Here is a 17,531-nt window from a genome sequence, read left to right as displayed (position 1 = left end):
TTGCCGCCATGTATTAGACTTAAATTAATCTCATTACATTAATATTTGCATTACAAAGCAAACAGTGTTTTTATGTAGAGGAAATAGGAGAGAGTATTTTCATTTAGGGCTTGACTGTGCCCTACATTGCAACCTCACGGCCTAGATTGCACTCAGTACTATTCATGACTTGTTTCCCAGAGACACTGGAATCTAAAAATGTGACTTCAGACTGATGGAGAATCTAGAGCTACATCAGTCAGGCGCACACTGTTGACCAGTAATCTGTCTGTTGCATCGAAACAGCTTCTTCTAGTTCAGAACCAGTTTCCAGGATTCCTTTGTTCATCTTTACTGGTTTTAACCCATTTTCTGACAAACCCTACTGTTGTGGGCACAGAATAACCTGTGACTTCACAGTCAACCCTATAAAAAAACTTTGTAAAATGCTGTTTGTTGTCGGTAATCAAGCCAATTCATTCTGCTGGGTGCATCAAAATTTCTTTAAACAAATTGATTCCCAAAGCACACACTGTTCTTTCCCAACAATCTCACATCTCTCATTGGTTGTTTTAGGCTAAATCTGATTGTCTGCTCATGGAATGGAACGGTTTGGTTAAAAATAGGTAGACCTATTTTTTGCAGTGTGTTGGTGCCGCCTACCTTGCGTAAAGACGCATTAAGATGTGGCACAGCAGCTGATAATCCAGACAGGAGGTGCTTTTGGTTACAACACAGCCTTTCATTGATATGAGGAGAGACTGAGAGGTGTGAGGTCACCTGAGCTTGTTTTGTTACTAACTCGTTGGAACTTAACTCCTCACAGTTTTAGTTTTTCCCTTTGTGCCTCTGGCTGCAGACTAAATATTTTCAGCGACTTGTAACAAACTTGAATTGAGATTATTTGTTTCTTCTGGAGGTGGAGATTATTAATGGGATTTCTCTCTTTCTTGTGTCACTTGAGGATGGTTGAACAGTGAGCCGGAGGGCGTCTGGAGGCTGGATGGAAAGCATGTCTCCACAACAGCAACAGGACGGTCTCAGCCGAGGTAGTGGGCAGCAGGAAAACAAATGGGTACTTTTTATTTACTTATTTATTGCAATTGCTTTTAATTGTGAGAAAAGTGGTTGACATGTAAATGATTTAATTCATGCTGGGTTAATTTACCCGACTGCACAGAGGAGGAACATGATTTATTTAATACAAGTTAATGTTTTGGTTAAGTCCCCGCTCCTTCATTTAGCTTTTGAGTGATTTATTTGATGAACGGAGAAAGGTGATCATATTTCCTTGGAGGTAGCTGACTTATGACTGTCGGTCAGGTCGGGCAGAGGTGAGCTCAGAGTTCAAGGCTTTTTGCCCAAGTTGACACTCTGTGTTCAAAAAGACAGTCCAACGACTGAAGTAACCCTTGGGAATGTTAGGATGATGGTACAAAATACCACAGTGGTGCAGCAGCCTAGGAAAATGCCATTAATTATGACATTCGTAACAGTGCACACACACATATAAAGCATCTGTAGCTCACTTGATCAGACATTTGCAGTAGCATTTCATTTGGACCAGCCAAATGGCATTTATATGGCAATCAATAAGAGGTTTATAACACAGTGCAATGACTCTTAAGTCCTCTGCTGTATGAACAAATGATTGCTTGGCAACATAATAACATAGTTGTGCTCTTACATAGTGAAATGTGGTCAGAGAAAATCATTCAGCTGAAACATGTCAGCAACTTTTATGTAACTCCACATGTTTTTCTTGTGTTCCATTGTGGGTTTCCCTTCTCCCACTGTGTTGATTTCATTAGCATTTCTTCCATCAGTCTGTGTGGTCATTAGTGGCTGTAACCAGTCACGTTAATGTAAAGACAACCCATGCTTCACTGCGCAGAGGCTTCAGTACTATGTGCAGCATCCTTGTTTTCACAAGTGATTGATAGGATATCTGCTCCAGCATCTCATCTCTATGGTCTGGTTCATAACATACCACTAAACATTAATCCCTCCTTTGACAGTATGAATAAATACAGTGAACACTGGGGAAGTGCAGTCCCACCTTAATGAACCCAGGTCCCTTGAAAGTTGATGAAAGAGCACAGAAGGCTTTTCTACATCAGATTGATTTCCACGTGGGTTGTCTCTTGTCTTTCAGCAGTGCATCTTTTATGAACTGCAAACTGTGACCATTTAAATGTATCTTAAAGACATATTTGCTGTTAAAGTAGTTAGATGAGGCTTGTTGTTGCAAACCTGTGACTTTCAGTGACTCTGACAAAACTACATACAGGTGTTATATTAGTGTTGTCTGTAAAGGAGTTTTCTCTTAAACCACTGTGTTGTAATAACAGCTAATACTATTAGAGCTGATCAATACTCTGGTTTCCAGCAGAAAACCCCTGTTTCCACATTGGCTTATGTGAGTGTATTTTTAGGACCGAAAGGTAACATTGTAGTGTTGTAGCTGGAGTGTAAGGAATGTTGCACCGCTGTGCGACCCTGCTGAATCAATGATATTACACTGTGAAATGTCAAAAATGTCTGAATGTGTAATGTTTAGCTTTGCAGGGCAGTGTGGTCAAGTGTGATATGCAAGTAAATGGTAAATACAAGGAAATTGTTGCTTTAACATTATTTTACAGCTGTTTATGTGTTATTAGACTTTTGAGTAAAGAGAAGAGACTATGGTGTGGAACCATAGACTGGTAATAAAAATATATTTAGAGTTTATGCATGGAACACAAATTCTGAAGTTCAAATTGTCCCAATAAAGGCCAAGTTACTTCTACAGTAATCTCGAGGTGTTGAAGTGATGTAGAGCTGCATTCTCTTAATAAAATATTTTCAGAAAAGTGTCTGTCCCTCTTCATATGCCCAAAAAGGGCATGTGTAACTGAGAAAGCAACTTTCTGGACCACCCTAGATACATAAATGTTAAAGCTTTATGTTCATAACACACAATATTTGTATTTGGACTAACTTTTTAATGTCATCCCCCTCCACCACACCACTTCTTTGTCTCTTTCAGCGGCTAAAGTCTCAGAGTTACCGACGTCAGTCAGCCCCATCTCTTGTCATCACCAAGGCACTCACCAGGTCCAAGACCCTCTCCAGGTACTGTAAAATACATTGAGAGACTCATGAAGTAAATGGAAGTGTACCAGCAGGTTTGAGGTGATGCCACAGGTAACAGTAGTGTCAACCAGGGTGACCAGGTCAGTCCTGACACCTGCAGAAACAGCCAGACCTCTCTTACACAGAGGTCAGTGTGGTCAAACCCTGAAGCCATGCTCTCACACGTGCACACACACACATACACAGAGGTGCTGAGTCCACTCAGATAGATAATCCTCCTGTCAACAGACTTAATCAGAGGATCAGGCAGCTATTAATAGTGGCTGTCTTTGAACATATGGACTGGGAAAGTGAAGAAGAAATAACCTCATTAAAAAGCTCCTACAGAGGTGGGGCACCCCACTGAAAACTACTCACCAACCACAAACCTTGGTTTCAAACTGTGTGCACGTCCCTGTTTATGATCTAACTCCCATGGCAAATGTGGACATGGTTAATACACAGAGGACACAACTAAAACATGTCTGCATAGCATCACAGGGCCTTAGAGGATGACTAAGAATGTAATTTATCTTAACCTGTAAAAGAAATGTGAAGGGATTTGGTTCTATGTGGCCCATGTGTTTGTTTTTCCAGAGAGAGCTTCTCGGTTCCTGTGTGTCCGGAGACTTGCTCACTGGTCCAGTCCTTCCTGACCAGCTCAGACAGGTTGTTTCTTCTCCATGGACATGCTCAGTTGAAGACGGGAATGCAGACTCAGGACAGACACCTCTTCCTCTTCAACGACATACTGGTGATTGCCAAAGCCAAGTAAGCACAGGAGTGTAAGGTCTAAGTTTGAAATTACTGTAGTGGTGTGTGTGTGTGTAGGTGTTGACTCTGTTCACACTGAGACAGCGCATGTCTCTGTGCGTTCCCAGGTCAGCCAACAACTTCAAGCAGAAGGACCAGGCGCGCGTGTGTGAGATGTGGACAGCAAGCTGCATGGACGAGGTGTGTGAGGGAAGCACGAACCCCGAGTGGAGCTTCGTCCTGGGCTGGCCCACCTGCAACTGTGTCACTACATTTAGGTAACACACATTAATACTTTAGTCATGTGTTGTCTCGATTTATGTAAATCTGCATTGAAGCAGAGAACACTAATATTCACACAACAAGTTTGGTGTATAAACAGATTCATACATTTTGTTTCATTAGTAAATGGTGTGTGTTGGTGGTTAACTCAACCTTAAATGCCAAATGAACAGGAAGCAGACGAGAAGAGCCAGAAGCTCTTGTACTGAGGCACAGTTTAGAGTCAAACTGAATGACTTCCCAGCGCTTGTCTTTATCCAGCGCTTAAGTAGGAGAGCAGTCCGCCCTGGCCAGAAATTCTCAGTGACCGACTTTTCAATCTACATTTAGAACCAGTAGTGAAAACATTTGATCATCCCCCTTAATTTGTGCAATGACTCATAACTCTAATACCTCAGAGAGCTCCAGGAGATGGAGGTCAGGCAGAGACATAAGCCACATTCTGTGGTTGGAGGGATTCACTGATGAGCTTATCAAAAGATTTAGCAAAAGTGAAAAGGCGATAAAAACCTTGCAGGTACTTGTGATTGGAAGGCAACAGGAAACACTGGGTCTGTCAGAATTGTCTGTCTGCAGTAAGAGATGAGATTTTTTTGCTCGTGCAGCTCGTCAGACAACATTTAGACATCCTATTCTGATGTAAGGGGCACAAAATCCACAGTCCCCATTGTGCATAAAAATGCATTCCCAAGTTCAGCTACAATTACACTTGGACTTGTTCTGTCTCCTGCCACCCCAGCTCAGTAAGAAAACACACACAGAGAGAAGGTTGTACTAAAAATAACAACTTTGCAAGATACCTATTTGCGTTTGCTTACTTAGCCGTACGTTTGCACTGTGGCTGTTGATTTTCTCACTGGAATTAGCTTAGGCATGGATTTCTTAATGGCCAGTATGAAAAAGAAGGAAAAATGCAGTGACGATAATTGTTTAGTGTACATGCAGATGAAGACGGACTGTAATTATGTGTGTTTGTCCATGTTCCCCTCAGCTCTGCAGAGCAGAAAGAGAGATGGCTGTCCCTCCTCAAAAGGTAAACTTCACCTTCATGCATCAACACTGAGCAGGCACTCTGTGTGTATGAGAGAGAGCAAAACCTCACCACATGCTGGATGTCCTCTTTGCTTTCTCGGCAGCCGTATAAAAGAAGAGAAAGAGAAGGAAGAACCTAAAACCATCCCCCTGAGAGTGTATGGAAAGGGAATCAATACTTTTGCTGTTGTAAGTTTACTTTGATGTCTAAGTAGCCAACTTTCTATGGGTTGATGTCGTACGTTGTTATTTTACTTGATGATCCAGTACAGAAAATGTTTATGCAGTCTTTTTTTGTGTAGTGTAAAGTATCTGTAAATGATGTCCAGTCACACGTGTCTTAATATCTCCTGTGTGTGTCTGCTGCTTTCTCCCCTGACTAGGCCAAGACGCTCCCTGTCAGCAACTCCGATTCAACCAACGAGGTGATCCGACTGGCCCTGCAGCAGTTCGGCATCATTGTGAGTAACCGAGAAAAATGAATGAAACAAAAAGAAAGCAGGCACTTTTTGTTTCTCATTATAGTTTTTTTTATATAGTTTTTAATAAATCATTCAAGTCATGTCTAATGACAATCAAACTTAATTGAAATGAGTACTATTTGCAACTTGGAGCCATAAATAATAGAATAATGCCTTCCAAAGTAAATAACTGAACAAATGCTCCACAGGTTAATTGATGTTCAGAATAATTGTTGGCTGCAAACCGTGTGATTATGTTGACTGGCAGTTGTTTAAAAAATGGAACCATGTTTATCAGACAGTTCCTTAAATTTCAGTGTGATTTATATTTCTGTGACAGGTTTTAGTTGTGTAATCATTTATATTTGTTTAGATTTATTGGTGCAGCTCAAGAAAAAGGCAGTGCTGCTGCAAGTTCAGGAGCACCAACATTTTCTTAAAAACCATCCCAAGCACGGAGGGAAAAAAAACTCCAAATGTTGTACCACAAGTCTGTTTTTCTGCACGTTACATGTGACACAAACACACAGCATGTGAAAACAAATAGGGAATCCTATATGCTATACTTTGTTGTATCCTAAACACATGTCTCTGTGCTCTGTCTGGTCTTTACCTGTTTTCTGCAGGGAAATGTGAAAGACTTTCAGCTGTGGGTCATCTCCAAGAGGGACAACGCCCCATATCCTCTGATTGGTCAGTGAATGAGGTTCACAGTACTTTGACAAAATATCATCAAATGCTGTTTTAATCTTAAGGTTGCTGTTAGAAGCTTGTTTCTTGACTTGCCTTGGCACGACGGTGACATGTTGTGCGATGAGGCTACTGCAGTGAGGAAGTGAAGAGTCACAGAGTGAGTGCTGATTAATAATGAGATGTTCAAGTATTGACACTGTCTACTTCTCTGTCTCAGGTCATGAGTGTCCCTTCAGTATCCAGATGAGTCATGTGAGACCCTCAACGTCTCGGGGAGGAGGAGGCAGCAGGGACACTGCTGCGCCACCTGCGGACAAACAGAAGGCCGTGCTGGAGGAACAGGTGTACAGGCAGTGCCAGTTCATCCTGAAGCCTCGACCCATTGAAATGCCCCAGCAGCACATATCTGCAGGTGGGATCATGCACTGCATCAGTTTGTGTAGCGTAAAAGTGTAAATGAAAATGTAGGGATTCATTTTAAAAGTGAATTAAACAAACTGATCATTTATTCTCCTGCATTCTGTGACACTGTGATGTCGTTTCAGAGTTGTCTCAGAAGTCTTTGAAAAGGCGACGCTCCCTCATGGCCTGGGCCTTCTGGCGAGGCTGCTCCTCTCACCTGAATGAACTGTCGCTTGCCAGTGGTGCCCGTGGCTGCCTGTTCGGCCATCCGCTCAGTGCTGTTTGTTTAGAGAACGCTCTGCCAAAACCAGTCATGGTAAGTGGGTGCATCCATGGAGTAATGCCACCAGCATGACTAAAGAAATTAGAAATCCAGAGTAAAAACTGTGATTTATATATTTTTTTGGCGTCCCTCATCTTTGCACTAACCAGAGGGAACTATTAGTTTTCTGTCTGTGTAGATGGAGACCTGGTTTTCATTCAAATTATTAACCATATCTTTCAGCAGCAGAAATGTCATTTCTGCTGCTGAAAGAAAAATATTTCTGCCATTTTCCCCAAACCCTTTTTTCTTCCATTTCATTTTAAGAAAACACCCTATTGACAATTTTGAAAATCTCAAACTATTTTGGACTGCAGTGATCAGTTGCATTTGAAGACAGTAACAGGCCAAATAATAATTTAAAGCACATGGTTCATACCTTCTTTCTTGGTCATTACTGTAATGGGGAATGTTCCTGTGAAACCTGTCTCTGGACGGGTTTCACAGGAACTTGAGAAGATAAAGAAATGGTGTGACAGTAATATAGTATCTCTGAATATGGATAAAACTAAATTTATGGTATTAAATTAAAGAATTTTTGATATGAATCATTACTCAAAACATGTTTCTATTACAGCGAGAAGTTTGAAGCCACCAATAACACAGTGGAGCTGCGTCTGCACCTGGCACCTTGTTATAGGTTAGAAAATGGATCCCTGCAGCAGGGAAGTGCTTGTTACGTTGTATAGTATTTGGGATTTTGGCTTTATAGACGTTGCTGCTTTAACTGACTGATAAGACGTCTGTGTTTATGTATAAAGCCAGGAACAATTTATTACCTGGTGGAATTCAAAAACTATTTAATGAAAGGGATGGGGGATACAATTTAAGGGGTCAGTTAAATTTAAAAATTCATGCTATACGTACAACCAAAAAAAGATTTTGTATTTCCATAAGTGGGGTAAAACTATGGAATAATTTAAGTGTGGACATAAAAAATAGTAATAGGATTGACGAGTCTAAACATAAATATAAAGGTATGTGTCAATCAAGATATATGCAAGAACAGGTTTAACGATTAATCAGGTGTAACATTGTGGGTGTGGGGTAAGAATGTTAACACTATGCAATATTTCTACTTGTGTGATGTAGAAGATAATTATCAAAGTATGTAATTATGTAAGAATGTTAACAGTCTGTAATATTCTTTAGTATATCACTAGCGTGGTGTAGAACAAAATTATCTATGTAGAGATACTGCTTGCAAACCAAAGATGATGATGATGATGTAAGATGATGTCATGGGGTAGGACTGGATAAGTCTGACTTCTTCCTACTCCGTTCAAGCATGTACTAGGTATAAGCAAATTGATAATGGATTTGTGGATATGTGTGAAATTGTGTGTGTTGACGTATTGACTGTCTTTACATGTTTGAAAGAATAAATCAGAAATCAGAATCAGAAGTGATGGTGGTACCTTCTCTCTCTGCTCCTTCACCAGGACATGCTGCGGTTTCTGTACCACGAGGGTTCTTGGACGCGGGGCATCTTTCGTCGACCAGCGGGGGCTCGGGCTGTGAGGGAGCTGCGGGACTCCTTGGACACTGGGGGTTTCCAACTTCCTCTGACACGAGACCACGTCTTTATTATTGCTGGAGTCTTTAAGGTACGAGTGTGCACAGAGCATACACTTATACTTTTTCAGGAACAAGATGAAAACATTCAGTAATACAACCAATACCATGGTATTTTTAATTCTGAAAAACATTTTCAGACAGACAGCATCACAGAGAAACGGTGTGATTTACTGATGTGCATGTTTTCAGGATTTCTTGCGCAGCATCCCTGGCAGCTTGTTGTGTTGTGAACTGCATGAAGAATGGATGGATGTGCTGGAGGAAGAGGAGTACGAGGAAGAACAGGTGCAGGACGTAAAGAGGTAATAAACACATGACATGATTTTGCAGATGCTTTGATGTGAACACCTGCTGTTCTTCTGTCTAAAGACTCGTACACAGTTTGATTCATTTACTTTCCCCTGGCTCTGTCTTCTTGCAGGATGATTTGTCGGCTGCCCAAAGAAAATGCCCTACTGCTACGCTATCTGTTGGCTGTGCTGCATGGTATCCAGGGCAACGCCCACGAGAACCAGATGACGAGTTTCAATTTGTCAGTGTGCATCGCCCCCAGCATTCTTTGGCCTCCTGGAGCACCCTGTAGCCCTGAGGTGGAGGGAGAAGGAACTAAGAAGGTGAGAGAGCAGGGACAGAAGTTGCATCTGATGTGGTTTTAAACTCTCACCTATGGTCATGAACTTTGGGTCATGACCGAAAGGGCAAGATCCCGGATACAGGCGGCCTAAATGAGCTTTCTCCACAGGGCGGCCGGGCGCACCCTTAGAGATAGGGTGAGGAGCTCGGTCACCTGGGAGCAGCTCAGAGTAGAACCGCTGCTCCTCCACATCGAGAGGAGCCAGCTGAGGTGGCTAGAGCATCTGTTTCAGATGCCTCCTGGGCGCCTTCCCAGGGAGGTGTTCCGGGCATGTCCCACCGGGAGGAGGCCCCGGGGAAGACCCAGGACACGCTGGAGGGACTATGTCTCTCGGCTGGCCTGGGAACGCCTCAGCATGCCCCCGGAGGAGCTGGAGGAAGTGTCTGGAGAGAGGGAAGTCTGGGCATCTTTGCTTAGACTGCTGCCCCCGCAACCCGGTCCTGGATAAGTGGAAGAAAATGGATGGATGGATGGATGGATGGTGGTTTTAAATGTGGTTTGGAAACATGAGTCGGTGCAAACTGTGGCCACCGTAAAGACCTTTTGGGTGAAATGTATCTAATACATGGTGGAATTTGACTCAAACCTAGATATAGCTGGGTGCTGTAAAAGCCATAATTATGTTGCAAAGCATTTTAATAAATGTGTCTAAGCCATCTTGGAGCTCTATAACAAAGACACGTTTGTTAGATTGATGTCCAGACCACCAAAAAAAACAGGTCTGTAATTGCCATCCCAAGAAACAGTGGCCCAAATGCCCCCTTCACCTCCTCAACCAGACAACTTTCTCTACTCTAATTGGAAATCTTAATGTTACAGTAGAAATCCACAGCCTCATTCACACTAACACTGAACTGCCTAAACTGTCAAGTGGCTGTTATTTTTGAGAAATGATCTTTGTGTTTAATTCCTGTCAATTGGTACATTGTTAACACCGCTAAACCTCATCAAGCTTTTCTCACAGGAATGTCTGAAATCAGCTTAACAGAAAGGGTCGAATGTCTTATTTTAAAACACTCTTTTTGAAATGTGGACAGAGCAAACTCCAGACATGAAGTCCTCAGTATAAAGCATTGTAACACAAGTAGCTGCTCAGTAGTGATGCACTGTGAAAGCTGAAAGCAGGAGGTAGGAAATCAGATATGAAAAGAAAGGTTGTGAATCTTGAGAACCCGTTACACCAGTGCATCTGACCAGAAGTTGTTATAGCAGTTGGGTATTCATCTCTCTCTGTTCTTTATCTGTTTGCAGGTTTGTGAGCTGGTGCAGTTTATGATTGAACACTCTCAGCAGATTCTTGGGGAGGATCCCTCCGCTCTGTTTGGAGGGCCACCTCAGAGACCTACTACTGAGGAGACCAGCTCAGGTAGGCACGCAATGGAAACAACTAATGTTCTGTTATCTGTTGCTTACTCTAATGTACCATAGTAAACATCAGGTCTGCATTTTGTTATTTTTATTTTACATCAACACTGGATAGAAAAGCTGTGTTAGAACAGATCTGAAATGTCTCTACTGTCACCTGAGAACAGTACTATAACAAATAAATGCAGAATGTGATTGACAAACTAGAGAGATTTTTATTTGTATTATATTATTTCACATTTTACTTTTTCCAAATGCCTAAAAACCCAAAGACTGAAGAAAATTCAGTATTGACTGACTAGCGGTTACAGATTGTGAGTACTGAGCTGTGAAAGCTTTCTCCCACTGTCTTCCTACATCTGTCTCATTTATGTCCTTCTCCTCTGCCTGGATCGTTAGACTCGTGGATGTACCCTCTGACCGACTCATCCTACGACAGTCTGGAGAATGAGTTGGACAGCAGCGGTGGGTCGCCCAACTTCTGCAGCAGAAGGCGCCTGTGTTCCAAACCACGTCAAGGCAGCCTAGACTCCATCCTCACATTCAGTGACTGTGACCAAGACACAGACCCAGATGTACACTCTGCCCAAGCTGCCAGCCTGCATGGTCTGAAGTTACGCCCACTCAGGCAACAAGCTCCAGACCTCTCCTGCTCCAGCCAGGATGCTTTAACTGTGCACACCTCCACTCTGGACTCCCTGTCCTTGGATGGTCAGCACAGACAGCGGCGCAGTTCAGAGCCAGCTATAGCGTACCTGGCCAAGTTTCAGCCATGTGCCTCAGGGAGTACTGCTGCTCTCACTGGTGAGGATGACGATGGCAAAAAAGAGCTTTCCATGCAGCCCAGCGGCCACACACTCGCTCACACAGACACCAGAAGTCAGAGTAGGAGGAGTGGAGGTGAGTCCAAGTTAAACCTGCACAGGGGTAAGTCAGCAGGTCTCAAAGCCAGCTCCTCCAGCCTCTCCACCACCCCCACCTCCCCTGCTCCAGTGTGCTCCTCCCTGGACACCATCAGCAGTGACCAAACCTGGGTGACTAGACATGGGCTCTGCCCAGCCAAGGCACATCTGTCCTCCACCTCTGGGTCACTTTCCATTTCTGTCCCCTCTACACCCTTCAGTATAAGCACTGCTCTGACCTCTGGTGGACAACCAGACCTGGGAACCAGTCCAGAAGGCTCTCCACCCAGAGAACCACACAACTGGGGGACCTTAAAAGGCTGCAGGGGACTCCATCCAAACTCTTGGCTAAAGAAAGACCAGAGACTGTCACTAACCCAACAAGATGACCCGGAGAAACAAGAAGAGGACACAACTGGAGTGAGTAGTTTTCTGATTTTGGTTTTTTCATTTCAAAATGAAAATCTACACTCACGGGCCACTTTATTCGGTATACCCGTACAATTGTAAGCACCTAACTGCAACATTTCCTCAACATCTGTGTTTATGGTGCTCAAAATGCTTTTGGTGAAAATGTCATAAATGTATAAATTCTAATTTATGTTTATAGTTAAAGGTGGTGTTGTACTGGACTACATTATAGTCAGAGGGGTCTCTATATTATGTCCTCCCCAGCTACATATAGGAGGTGGTCAGAATATTTGGAACCTCTAAACCAAGAACAAGTAGATTCTCTTCACCATCTCCTGTTACCAAAGATCAACATACTGTATGTTTCTGCACATAGGGACCCGTGGACAAACTGCTCACACTTGTCCCAGAGAAAGGAAAAGCAGATGAGAGGGGAGGAGGGCAACTGATCTCTAGCAGCCAACACAAGCTCAAAACATCCTGCAGACCCTCAAAAAATGGAGGAGGGGAACATGTGAGGAACCAGTGGCATTTTCCTAAATGCCACTGGTTCCAGTCCTCCCCACTGACAGTACACACCAGTACAGCAGCTGCCCTCACCAACCAGGGACATGGAGCACAAAGCAAAGTGAGCGACCCAAAGCAGACCGGACTATCTTTGTCTCTATTCAAGTTCTACCAGCGCCGGGGGTCAGAACCTGGACGCCAGATTGTCGACCGAGGCCCTACCCACATCCGGGCGAGACTGCCCAGTGACCCAGGACTGAAGGTGTCCGAAGTGGATTCACAGGGGGAGGAGCGTTTCTCTCTCTCCCCCTGTGCTGCCAAAGCAGTGAGGGACTACTTCTCTTCTCACCGGTGCAGTAACTCCCAGAGCAGCCAGCAGGTGGCGCTCGCACTTGTCAAGAGTCACAGGGAATGGCTGAAGAGATGCAGTGATCCAACAGCAGAGCCAGACTTAGACCGGCTTCTGTTTGCTGAAGAATCCTACGTCTGATTGACAGGACCTCAGAGGGAAACTAAACTAGATAGAATGCAAATCACTTCACTGCAATGTAATGAGGAAAAGGACACTGCTGCTGTTTTCAACTAAAGATTTAAAATATTGCAGCTTTCAGGCCGTCTCTCTTTGGCATGTCCTAGTTTCAGTACAATGCAGAGTTCATCGGCTTTCAAAAACTGAGTGAACACTTATTTTACTTGCAACCTTACAATGGGCTGCTTGTTGGCGTCATTAAACACACTGTCCTGTGTAGGGTTAAACACCTTGATTTAGCAACATAACCTAACAGCAAACTGTTTACTGTGGTAGAGCAAACATGGAGAAAATTTGTTTTAAACAAAACTAGGCCAAGGAAAACACATACATTGAGGTTTGGCTAGAGCTTTTTGCCAGGGAATGTTCAATTTTTATGGCATTGTCCTCAAGACTGGATTTACACATGCAGAAAGACTTTGTTGTGACATGTTTATTACAGTCTAAACAGCAGGATTGATTTGTATCAGATGTATTTTTTAAACTATATTGGGCCAAAGTTGAAACCTGCCCATTAAAACTACATGTATCGCCTTGTTATATCATGAACAAGTAGAATCTCTAGTGACTGGTTGTTGGTTGGCTGAGGTTCTAATACAGATGGACAAACATTACGGCTGAATCACTATTAGGACATGGTTAAGGACTGTGCTCAATGCCGACACCAATTCATTATATTATTAAATAGCACCCAAATCTGAGTTGTGTTAAACACTTAATGGAGCCATCAACCTACATCACTTCTTACAACACTATACAAATGTCATGCTCCTTTCCTTCACTGGCACTGGATTAAAATGTTAAAGAATAGTTAAAATATGAGCATTATTAATACGAGACATTATGAGATATATTTAGATTTTTTAAATGTATTGACTTTTTTTATTTGGCCTGTAGTGTAAATGCAGCCTTGGTGCACACTGCACGTTGTCTGTCCTACAGTCATGAATATAGTTTAGCTTCATTATGCTTCATTATGTCGTCTTATTGTTTGAAACACATATTTAAAATTTATAAAGAGTTTTTATAGATTAGGATAATGTAAAATGGTAAAAACCTTAAATGTACTTTTTTTTGTAAAGTCTATACTGCTTTCTGCCAACTTGTCTGTGGTCAGTGGTACAGGTCTAGCATTACTAAAAAACATGCTGTAATAAAGTTTAGACATTTGCCGTAAGCCAGTGCTCTAAATATTTTAAATGCTTCTCAGCATTAGCACTTATCTCTGCACAGACTGTAGAAAGCAACATCGTCTGGTACATTTACACACTTGCAGTAGAACAAGTTGTTGCTGTGACCTATTTGTTGCCAATAATGTGGTTTTTTCAAAAGCCTGTACTGATTTGAATTAATCTAATGTGTTTAATATTTCTATTATACACACATATGATTGAAATCTGACGGGCTACACTGGTTATCGCTATATTGTTTTTCAAGCTTAATATTTTATGCAGCATAAATTTTAAGAAGACCACAATATTGTTTCTTTCTTGTATTGCCTCCTTCCTATGCAAATGTACTCATACGCTGTTAATAAGATCTAAAACTCACTTTCTTTTGCAAATAAAATGACCTATGAGTGAAAACCTAATTAACACGTGGTTTCTTTATGGAAGTAACTATTTCTTTACTCCACAGTTAAAGAAAACATATTTGAGAGCAAAACTTGGGTAGTGCAGCCAAAATAAAGTTTTGAATGTTAAGTATAAACAGACTGAAATAACCTTTTCATTTCAAACTGAAAAAATATAATTTAACACTTTTTTCTTTGTTTGTAGAGCCTAAGTCTTTAGGTGTGAATCAAAAACCTTTGCCGGTCAAAATATTTTGGCATGTGTAATACTGCGTCTCTTGGCCAGTAACGCTGCTGGCTGTGGTCCAGCTGGTGGTCATGCAGAGCGAGCGAGCAAGCAGAGCCTCCATGGCCTCTTCCACTGATGCCAGCTTCCTGTCCTTTCTGTAACATCAGAGGAAGTGACATCATCAAACACATGAGAGAGGACGAACCATGGCTGCCATGTTGTCTTTCAGCCCTTTAAATTCACTGAGTAACAAAATCTCCCTTTCCTGCCTCACAGGATTAGTTCTTTCACCAGCCTGGTTCACTGGTACTACGGAGTTCTACCAAATTCAAATTTTATTTGTATAGCGCCAAATCACAACAGAAGTTATCTCAGGACTCTTTACAAAGAAAGTAGAAAATCTTTTGGCAACCTAGTAAAGATTGGGATAAACTGCTGCCCTTGAGTCCCAGTATTTTAATGGATCTTATCCTCTGGAGAGGTAGGGCCCAGCCAAATAATGCTGAACCTCCACTGTTGCTTCAGCTGTTGAATTTTAAACTCTTTGAGTTGCACCTGCAGGAAATCAGAGGAGAAGAATGCAAAACCAATTATATGTGGTTTTGTATTAGGAAGAAAAAATGTCTTTGCCAGCCACTGCTATGCATCTAACACGACCTCGTCTCTGTGCTGCTGTCCGAGTGCCTTCAACACAGATTATGAGACCATGGGTTCCTGGGCACAGATATTTATGCCTCTTTGCAGTAATTTTGTTTTGTGTCTGTTGCATCTCTATCTAGAAAGTTTGCGGTCATTTTGAGTCAACTTGCAATTTTTTTGTGTCATGTCATTTTTTGTTTTCCATTCCAAAAAATGCCAACAAGATCACAGACAAGCATGTGAATTTTGATTCACAGAAGATGATGGTTTCCCTGGCTGCACAGACACTGAGTCGCTCTGTGGCAGTGGCTCTGCATACACTGAGGGACCTTGGCTATTCACAGTTTGAACACTGTGAAGCAACAGCTGAATTCATTGAGGTAATCACTTTAATTTTACTTATATATCCCTGAATCACAATATACATAAAAACGTGACTCTGCAGGCTGCTGGGTTGCCGATTGGCCCTTCCCTCTTCTTCAACACCACATGTGGGAAAAAGAAAAGCATTTTTTTTTAAATGTGCGTGTACATACACACCTTTTTGTTTTATTGATAAATTAACAAATTAGTTTTGCAGTCATAATGATAAAATGTTTTTCACAAATTAGGGTAATGAGTCATGGGAACATGTTATTGTTTATTATGATTCTATTAATGCAGACGTTTGCTTTTTAAGATAATTGACAGGCTCTTCGACATGATGAACAGCTGCAATCCCCATGCCAAAGGGTTTAAAGCTCCCTTGGGTCCTTTGAATTGGGCAGAAAGTGCAGAGTTCTTGTTGAGAGGCAGGGACTACTTGATGAGTTTGGTGATGAAAGATGGCACACTGCTTCATCGATCAAAGAGGTTTTAGAAAATAGTCAAGCTTTTGTTTTTATGAAGAGTTTGTAAATTTATGACATGAAGTTCATATGATGTTCTGTTCTAGGCAGGCAAGGCAATATGATAAAACCAAAAATTTTTTTTTTTGAGCAAATACCACTATAGACGGAATTTTGGGATGGCTTGGTGCTTTTGCACTATATTAATATTAGGGACATATTGCCCAGTCCTGTTCTCTTGTTCTGCATGCTGCATCATAAGTTCATATGATGCTTTGTTCTCTGATTCCAACGCAGTCTCCTCTTTTGTTTCTGTTAGAATTCTATCTTCAGTTTTTTTTCTATGTCTGTGTTTACAAGATTTCCTATTTCTGTTATAATATTGCTTTTTGTTTTTCTGGAGGTATGATATTAATGACAAAACATTTCCTTGTGAAAGGTACCTATCTGTCATGGGATTCATCATCAACATTGACACCCTGATGTTGATGATTCCAGAACTGCTTCAACGTCAGCGGTACGTTTGCACCTACCGCTGCAGCCAAGATCACTTGGAGCTCCTCTTCGATTCAATCAGGGCATCAGGTTGGGATTTGAGTTTTGTTTTTCTACCATGTGGTTTATATACAGTATATGTATACATGTTCCACAGTATTTTTGCCCTTTCAGATAATATTCTTCTCTTTTTAATTAAAGTCTGCCAGTCTCAAAATGGCATATACTGTGCTGCTTGGAATTTTGTGATCATTTTTATTATTTCTGCATAAATCTGACCTAAGACTACACATATACAGTAAAAGTGGTGTGTATGATTTAGGGTGCTGGAATAACAACCCTTCAGCAGACCACTTCCAGGCTATCTTCCGCCGTCTGATGGTGTGGTGTGTCTACAAGTACATCAGGAAATGTGGTAGCGCAGGATGACACTGTGGCCCTGTCTGCTTTGGAGATGTAATCTTCTCCTTGGTTTGTATTTTCTGTTCACCCATGGCTGCTTTAATCACATCCACATCTCGCTGGGTAAACTGCAAACTCGTTTTTATCTCCTGTATTTCTCTGGTCATGTCGTCGAGTCTCTTGTTATTTGTCTCCATAAGTAGTTGCACAAAACCTTTGAAGTTGTCTTGTTGGCTCAACAGTGCGGTGTACATCTGCTTCTGCTGACTCAACATCTCTGTTACTTGCGCCGCTGAAATATAATCCTCTTCTGCTTCAACATCCTCGATTGCTTCTGATTTATTAGCCCTTTTCCCTCTTGGAGGCATTTTAATAGCTGTAGAATTTGTTCAAAGACTTGAA

At 41.9% G+C, this 17,531-nt stretch overlaps 1 protein-coding gene across 1 annotated transcript; it reads left to right on the top strand.

Moving 5' to 3' along the window:
• The first annotated feature begins 754 nt into the window (after nucleotides 1-754).
• On the top strand, nucleotides 755-13,274 carry LOC109955622 (rho GTPase-activating protein 20-like). Its single transcript, XM_020591936.1, has 16 exons — nucleotides 755-1,054; nucleotides 3,008-3,093; nucleotides 3,691-3,864; nucleotides 3,975-4,124; nucleotides 5,120-5,161; nucleotides 5,265-5,349; nucleotides 5,544-5,621; nucleotides 6,248-6,314; nucleotides 6,532-6,726; nucleotides 6,860-7,032; nucleotides 8,481-8,645; nucleotides 8,806-8,918; nucleotides 9,038-9,230; nucleotides 10,502-10,616; nucleotides 11,015-11,937; nucleotides 12,305-13,274. Exons 1-16 carry the CDS (start codon nucleotides 983-985, stop codon nucleotides 12,923-12,925), a joined length of 3,252 nt encoding a protein of 1,083 aa, XP_020447592.1. The 5' UTR covers nucleotides 755-982; the 3' UTR covers nucleotides 12,926-13,274.
• Nucleotides 13,275-17,531: the final 4,257 nt, after the last annotated feature.

Source organism: Monopterus albus, unplaced genomic scaffold (assembly GCF_001952655.1).
Source record: "Monopterus albus unplaced genomic scaffold, M_albus_1.0 scaffold16.1, whole genome shotgun sequence".
NCBI classification, from domain to species: domain Eukaryota; kingdom Metazoa; phylum Chordata; class Actinopteri; order Synbranchiformes; family Synbranchidae; genus Monopterus; species Monopterus albus.
This window is presented reverse-complemented; position numbering and strand designations above follow the sequence as displayed.